This window comes from Orycteropus afer, unplaced genomic scaffold (assembly GCF_000298275.1).
Source record: "Orycteropus afer afer isolate SDZICR_OR568_19922 unplaced genomic scaffold, OryAfe1.0 scaffold00272, whole genome shotgun sequence".
NCBI classification, from domain to species: domain Eukaryota; kingdom Metazoa; phylum Chordata; class Mammalia; order Tubulidentata; family Orycteropodidae; genus Orycteropus; species Orycteropus afer.
In genome coordinates this window covers 2,957,718-2,965,922 of record NW_006921859.1, presented here as the reverse complement: position 1 = coordinate 2,965,922, position 8,205 = coordinate 2,957,718, and the positions used below count along the sequence as shown (strand labels likewise).

At 48.5% G+C, this 8,205-nt stretch overlaps 1 protein-coding gene across 1 annotated transcript in view; it reads right to left on the bottom strand.

Moving 5' to 3' along the window:
• Positions 1–2,310: 2,310 nt before the first annotated feature.
• Positions 2,311–8,205, bottom strand: part of PHC2 (polyhomeotic homolog 2) — a 68,909-nt gene continuing 63,014 nt past the window's right edge. The window contains exons 13-14 of the mRNA XM_007950417.2: positions 7,000–7,276; positions 2,311–2,465 (exon numbers count right to left, since the gene is read on the bottom strand). Of these exons, the coding sequence (XP_007948608.1) occupies positions 2,311–2,465; positions 7,000–7,276 (432 nt within the window). The remainder of the gene's footprint in view (positions 2,466–6,999; positions 7,277–8,205) is intronic.

The following is an 8,205-nucleotide window of genomic DNA, read 5'->3' as shown; positions in this document are numbered from 1 at the left end:
TGCTGTGCATGGGGTCGCTATGAGTCGGAAACGACTTGATGGCACTTAACCACAACCACCACCTGATGTGGTAGTTCCACCCTGTCCTACAGGGTCACTGAGTCAGAAGGACATTCACAGCAACGGGTTTGGTCTATTATTTTTTCTTATTTTTTTTTGATAGCTGCCGGGTATTTACGTTCCACACAAGCAGGGCACATCATCTTCCCAGCCCCAGGCTTGGTTCACAAGAGGCACTTGGTCAACAGAGCAGCCGCTGCTACTGCATACACCTCATGTAACTCAGCAGCGCAGGTCCCACTAATCTGCACCGCCATGTTCATTTTCATGCCTTCACATATGGAGCCTCAGTCTGGAATGCCCTCTCTATTCGAGGCTTGTATGCAACCTCCTTGAGGGCCAGGACTCTATTTCGGCATCCAGAAAAGGTGCAAAAGTGCCAAGTGAACCAAAGCCTTCCCAGGGCTGTTCTGGACATTGTTGTTACGTGCCCTTGAGTCAGACCTGACTCATAGTGACCCCTCCTTGGGTTTCCGAGGCAGCATCACTACGGAAGTAGACTGCCTAACCTTCCTTCCGAGGAGTGGCTGGTGGGTTTGAACCACCAGTCTTCTGGCTAGCAGTCAAGTGCCTTCGGCACTATGCTACCAGAGCTCCTGTTCTGGACATTAGGCAGTTTCAACCAAGGGGTGGGTGGTGGTGGGAGAGTCTATGTCCTGCCTCAGGTGTTCTAGATGCTGCTGCCCAACAGTCATGTCTTCCAAGTGAGAATGGTTGGTAGGGTGGCTCAGAGCTGAGGGGTACCCCAAGGGACAGCTGTGTGACCAGCAGAGGCTGTTTCTGCTTATCCCTTGTGAACTGGGGCTAGGAGCACCATCAAATGCCATGGCCACATCAAAGTGTGGAGAATAGTCCCTTCCCCAACCCTGGAACCCACTCTTTAGGGGTAGAAAGGAGTCACTGTGGGCTGGAGATGGGCATACCTAGAGGATAAAGGCACAGAAGAGGTAGATTTTACAGATTTATTTTTAAAAAACAAAAAAGGTTAAAAAAGTTCTTCATTTCCAACCTTGCCTGGGGATGTGAGTGGGGAATAGAACAAGCTGAGAAAGGTGCCCATCCCCTTCCTGGGAAGAATCCCACCCTTTTCCCAGGAGCCTGCAAAGGACAAGGCAAGTCAGAGGCAGGCCCATGCCTCTCCTGCCCTGCTGCCTCCTCAGGTAGCTCAAACTGCGGCTAGAAGTTTAGAGGCAAAGGAGTGTGGGAGTGGGAGGTGAGAGGCTGCCTTCCGCACATCAATGCCAACTCCAGCTGTTCTGTCCCCTTAGAAGGTTCTTTGGGCCCCTGCTACTGGGGTTCCCAGGGTAGGCAGGCAGGTAGACAAGGAGCCTTGCCCTGCTCCACCTTAGGGGCTCTGTGGCCCAGCCCACAGCAGCTTCTTTCCTGCTGTTGGTGCGACAGCAGGGTGGTCAGGGGAACTTCACAGCGTGGGGTGGGGGCTTCAGAAATGTCTTGACAAGTCTGAAAAGGAAATGCTCCTACTCAGCCTCTTTCTGATCCTGCCTCCTGGTACTGAGGCTGCTCTTCTTTCCTATTCCCTACCACCCTGAGGCTGAGTGGAGTCCAGGACAAAGCACTAAGTGGCTGTTTGCTACAAAACACCTGGAGATGCCAGAGGGTAGCTCTCGCCTATCTGTCAGTCCAGGCTCCCACACAGTCATACAGTCATACAGCGTTAAGGCGTCTGTGCCAGCAGGCGTGGCCAAACTGGGCCCAGCTTCTCTCTCTCCACCTGCAGAGGGTGTACGGGGAGAACCCTGGCTACTTCAGAAAGAGGCTAAAGGGGGAGAAGCTGGCAACGGAAGAGTTAACCAGGCCTAGAGAGAGAAGAGGGAGGAAGGCAGGCAAGGGCTTTCAAGGCCTCCATCCAGGCCTGCTGGCTGCCCTTGGAAGAGTAACCCAACTCAGGTTGGGGAGCCCTGACTGTATACCCCCTTGAAAATGGGGGACAGAGAGAGGGGAAGAGAGCGGGGCTAAAGTATTGGGACTTTGGAGGAAGCCAGTGCTATCAATATTTACAAGCATAAAGCCCCATCTTCTGCGCCACCTACCTCTATGCCCCTCCCACATAAATGAAAGGCCCCTGAGAGCCACTGGGGCAGCACCAAGACCTCCCCGCAGCCATGCCCCATCAAGAGAGCCCCTTCCCTCCAAACAGCCCCATTTCTGGGCCTCTCAGGAATGTCTGTGCGGCTCTGCTCAGTCAGGAGGCGGAGCCCTGGGCCAGAATCCTGGCGGTCCTGGCCAGCCCTAGGAGTCTTTGAGCATGCTGATTCGAGCATAGATCTTCAGGGCCGGCCCCAGCTTGATGTTCATAGCACTCATCAGGTGGTCCTCCTTGAGTAGCAGCAGGGCTTGCCCATCAATCTCCTGGGCACGGAATTCCTCTGCAATCTCCTGGCAGCCTGAGGGTGACACCACCAAAGATGGTATCAGTTAAACTAAGTATCACCCTTGGCTGTCAGTGTACTTTAGATACATTATCTCATTTAAACCTCTTGGCTAACCTCAAGAAAGGTATTGTTATTCTTATTTTACAGCCTGAAAGAGGCCAAGTGACTGACTCAAGGGAGCCAGACTCCAAAATGCATCCCCCCAACCCATGCCTCCTTTTCCCACCCTCTCTTTTGACCCCTCCCCACAATGAGTCAGGCTGACTTGGGAGACCAACAATGGAGCCCTGGTGGCACAGTGGTCCAGTGCTCACAGTGGTTAAGCTGCTAACAGAAGGTTGGCAGTTTGAACCCACCAGCAACTCCATGGGAGAAAGATGAGGCCGTCTGCTTCTGTAAAGATTCACAGCTTTGGAAACCCTATGGGGCATTCTCCTCAGTCCTATGAGGACACTAAGAGTCAGAATTGACTCAGTGGCAGTAGGTTTTTGGGAGACCAAAAGGATGTTGTGAAAGTGACAGCGTGACATCCAAGGCTAACTCATGAGCCTACAAGCTTCCACCTGGCTCTTTTGGATCATTTATTTTAGAGGAAGTCAGCCACCATGTTGTGAGGACACTCAAGCCTCTGAAGACACCTATGTGGGTAAGAATCAAATATTCACCTTATATGCCTGTCTACTGTTTGGCTGGAAACAATGGGAATGAGTTCAGTTCCAGGACTGAAGGGTGCCTAGGAGCCACAGACTTGGGAGTTTGACCAGTCTTCATCAGACCAGTAAGCCTGGTCTTTTTTTTTTTTAATGATTTTGCATTGTGGTGGAACCAAGGCCTCCTTGCAGGCAGCCAGCCCCAACTTACCATATGAGTGAGCCACCTCAGATGTGGATTACCCAGCTCTAAACCCTACAGATGCTGCAGTCCTGGCTGACATCTGGACTGAGACCTCTTAAGAGCCCTCAAGCCAGAATTGCCCAGCCAAGGCTCTCCAAATTCCTGACTCACAAAACTCTTCCAATAACAAATGATCATGGTTTTAAGCTACTAAGTTTTGGGGCTGTTTGCTTAACAGAAATAGATGCTACAGATTTTTCTATCTTCAAGAAGGGTGCTGCCATAACAAAACCCTAAAAATGTGGGCATGTCCTTGAACCAAGCAGTGGGAGGAAGCTGGGGGGACTTTGAGGACAGTGTTAATTAATGCTTAAAGTGCCTTGAGGAATAATGTACGTAGAAGTCTGATGGCCTTTGAGGAAACTGCTGAGAGATTAAAGCAAAGTGAGGAAAATGTTACTAGAAATTGGATGAAAAGGAGTTTTTGCCATGAAATTGTGGAAGGTTTAACACTGCTGTTGGTGGTAAGGAGCTCTGGTGGTACAGTGGTTCAGGGATTTGGCTGCTAACCAAGAGGTTGGTGGTTCAAACCTACCAGTTGCTCCGCTGCTTCATAAAGATTTATAGCTTTGGAAACCAAAGAGGGTGCTTATGACTTGGAATTGACTTGATGGCACTGAGCTTGGTTTGGTTTTTTGTTTGTTAGTGGCAACACTGTAAGTGAAAACTCTAACTCATGACCCGAGTGCCCCGCAGCACAAGCCAGCCCCCATCTGTCAGCGGAGGCTTGTGTCGCTGTGATGCTGACCACGTTTCAGTGGAGCTGCAGATGATGACAGACTAGCAAGAAAGGCCTGGAGGCCTACTTCTGAACATCTACCAGTGAAAGCTCCGTGATCACAATGGTCATGGGGTTGCCATGGTCGGGGTAACTCGACTGCAGCTGACAGCAGCAACAAACTAAGTGACCAAGGTAAGGCGATTTTCAAGCCGATCTTACTGCTACTCATAATAAAATGAGCACAGGGAGAGAAGTGAAAGGAAAACTGTGAAACAAAGGAGTTAGGACATGCTCATTTTGGAAATTCCTAGCCCCTCCATATGGCAAATGATGCTAAAATTAAGAAATAGTTTCTAGGGAAACATCAAAAGAAAACATGGTCAAAAAGAGGAAACTGAGGGTGTAACTAAAGTCTTTTGTTAAGATCTCAGAAAGTTCTAACGTGATGCTTCAGAAAACCGTTCCATCAAAGGGGCAATGCCTTTACGTGTGTGCCACACAGCTCCTACCGGTAAGTAATAGGGCTTCCAAGAATCTTAAGGGCATTGTCCCTTAGCCTCAGAAGCCCAAAGCTTATCTTGACATATTTTGGGTATGTTTTTGTCTAATGGAGTGAACCCCAACAATACTCACAGTGGACCTTCCCTAGGGAGATTTAAAGAGAATCGTACTAGCAGAAAACATTACCAGCTTGAAATGAAGGGTCAAAGGCAGAACAAAATAAAAAGCAGGAAGTAGGCTGGGAAAACCACTAGGCTGAAAATTTGGGAAAGTGCAGTGTTTAAGTGCTCGGCTGCTAACTGAAAGGTTGGTAGTTTGAACCCACCAGCTACTCCTTGGTAGAAAGATGTGATGGTCTGCTCTTGTAAAGATTGTTGTTGTTATGTGCTGTTGAGTAAAACCCAACTCATAGCGACCCCTCCCTCCTTGGGTTTCCGAGACACTATCACTACGGAAGTAGACTGCCCAACCTTCCTTCCAAGGAGCGGCTGGTGGGTTTGAACCACCAGTCTTCTGGTTAGCAGTCAAGTGCCTTAGGCACCATGCTACCAGAGCTCCTCTTGTAAAGATTACAACCTAGGAAATTCTGTGGGGCAAGTCTACTCTGGTCTAGAGGGTCGGTATGGGTTGGAAGTGACTCCACGACAACAGGTTTTTTTTTGGTTCACAGAAAAGGATGACTAAGAGGGCTTTAAATCTTAATCAAAGAAATGCCAGCATCTGTCCTGCTAGTTTTCAGAACTGGTACAGATTAGTGCCTCCTGCACACTTCTTGTTTTTTCCCTTTTTGCATGGGCATATCTATAATGGTTATCTACACTTGTCCACCATGTAACTTGTCTCCTTAGTCCTCAGGTCTTCCAACAGGAGAAGAACCACACTCAAGAAACTGGATCCAAAAAGGCTCATCTGTGTCTGGACCTGAGTGAAGATGACCAAATCCTCGATTTCAAGCTGATGCTGGTGAGACTTTGGGGGCCTTGGTAGAGGATGAATGTATTTTGCATGAAGGAGGGACATAAATCATTGGGGGCCAGTAGTGAACTATGGTAGCCAGGCTCCAAGGCAGGTCCCTATAATCCTTACTTCCCAGTATTCATGCTGTTATAAGTTCTCTCACACAATGGACAGGGATGACCTGTGCGACCAATACAATATTGTTGAAGTGATAGTACATGACTTCCAAGGGCAGACCAAAAGGCCACAGTGGCCTCTGCCTTGCTCTCTTGGATCACTTGCTCTGGCAAAAACCAACTGCCGTTATCAGTAGGACATTTAAACTGGAGAGGCCCACGTGGAGAGGTTCTGAGGCCTTTGGCCAATAGTTAGCCCCTACTTTTGAATCATGTGAAGCACGCTGGGAGTGGACCCAACTGCCAAAGATGAGCTCAGTCCTTGTTGACATCTTAACTGCAACCTCGTTAAGAGACACTGCCCCCACTGCCTGAGCCTGAACTGCACAGCTGAGCTACGTACTCCTGAATTCCTCACCCACAGAAACTGTGCAATGACAAACAATTAGTGCTATTTTAAGCCATCAGCAAGAGATGACAAATACTCTTTTAGTGGCAGGGTCAGGATGTGAGTCCAGTTCATCTGACTCAGAAGTCTGTGCTTTTATCTATAATCTCTCACTCCAGAGGTCTGTAGTTTGCATCAATACCTGTCCTGGTCAGTGAAAGGGAAGCTAGCAGAAACAAATAGTAGAGAAGCTCTCAGCATTGGTCCCTGCCTGCCTTTTGAGGTTCATTTCTCGATCCTGGCCCTCACGACCTGCTGTGCTCCACCAGAGGGTCATGTGCAGTTCTCAGTGTATCATACACTCTCACATCTTCACCCCCTGATCAAGCTGCTCGTCTTGTGGATTCTCTAACTGTAAAAGGCCTATACGTATTCACTGTCACTCAGTTCAAATTTTCTTTTTGGTCTCTCTCCCTAACCGACCTCACACTTCCACCTGAGAGGCAGGGTCAATTGTATCATCATCTCTGCATGTCACACAATTCTTGCTGGGAGCCATGGAGCCAATTCCGACTCACAGTGACCCCGTGTGACGGAGCAGAACTGCCCCCCAGGGTTTTCTAGGCTGTGATCTTTACAGAAGATTATCATCAGGTCTTTCTCCCGCAGAGCCACGGGTGGGTTCAAACTGCCAACTTTTTGTTAAGTTAAGCTGAGTGCTTAACTATTGTACCACTATACCAATAAAAATAGTGAACTGCTGCTGAAGAATGTCCTTACAGCTTGTGTTCTGTGCTAGAATGTAAATTCTTGCAGGCAAGAATCTCATCTCAGTCATCTCTGCACCCAAGTTCCTGAATCTGAGTTTCTGTCATTAACTCAACTACCAAATCCCTCCTGATGGTAGGGAACGAGGTCTCTCACTCCCTCTCCTTCCTTGCTATTCCAGTAGGCATGGAACTTCCTCACCTGGCAGAGAGCGGATGAACTCATAGACATCTTCTACGTTCCATTTGGTGGGCTCGCTTGGCAGAAAGTGGTGTCCCATGCCCACCAGGTCCCGCATGTGCATATCAGGGAGCTCCAGGTCCCGCTGGCCTTGTCGCCGGCGGGAGGTAGATGAGCTGGCTGAGATGGGTGACAAGGGTTCCTCATAGCTTGAGTTATCAGAACAACGGCTGGAGTCTTCCTGGCTGTGTGCTAGCTGCAATGCAGCAGTAACTGAAAGGGGTACGGTGCCTGTTGGCTGGAAGAGAGAGAAATGGTTTTCTTCAGGATGATGGGAATAACCATTTTCAATAGCAAAAGTTGGCAAAGGCAGGTGATTTCTCCCTTTTCTACTTGGTACTCTGCATCTCTGAGTTCCCAGATCAAAACGCACCCTCTGTGCTATTTCCTTTCTGACCATAAGCAGATTACTCCCTCGCAGTACTATACTGTATTGTAATTATCTGGTTATATATATGTCCACCTTTTCTTCTAGATGTGAGGTTTTTAACCAGGGCTCTACAAACCACCTGAAATTGCAGGGAAAATTTCATGTGTATGAATGAACATGCTGGTCTACACCTTTCATCAGAAGTTGATGACCACCACCACCTCTACCACCACCACCAACCAAAAACAAATACGTAAAAGGTTATGAAGCATCACATTAGGTATGAGCTCCTTTAGGGCAAAACTATGTCCTTGAAGCCTTAGCGCCTAATAGAGTTCCTGGCGTAGAACTGGGCTAAAAATATTTAATGAATGAATACCACGTTTCTGGTAGAGACCTTTAAAAACTCATTGCTCTAATGTTCTAGGAGTCAAAAAGGTGGGAAAGTCAAGGTTATAGGCTGCCTTCTCATCTAGTCCCCTGTAGTAAGACAGGAGGTAGCCTGAGCAGCCTGTCTCTTCTGGGGCCATTCAAAGGGACCCCCCTTTCCATGGCCCCAGAAGTCAAGGATGGAGGCAAACTGAAGCATGAGGTGAGGCCACTGAAATGGGAAGTTACCTCATAAGCATTCAAGGGTCCAAATGAAGCAGACCTATTAAAGGGAACGGGGAAGGCTTGATCTGACTGATCAATGACAACTAGAACATGACAGAGTACATAGCACTGAAAAGGGCATGCAGCTGAAAAGGAACACAGGTGTCTAGGATCGTGTTAAGGATCTAGAAGTTAGTAAGGAC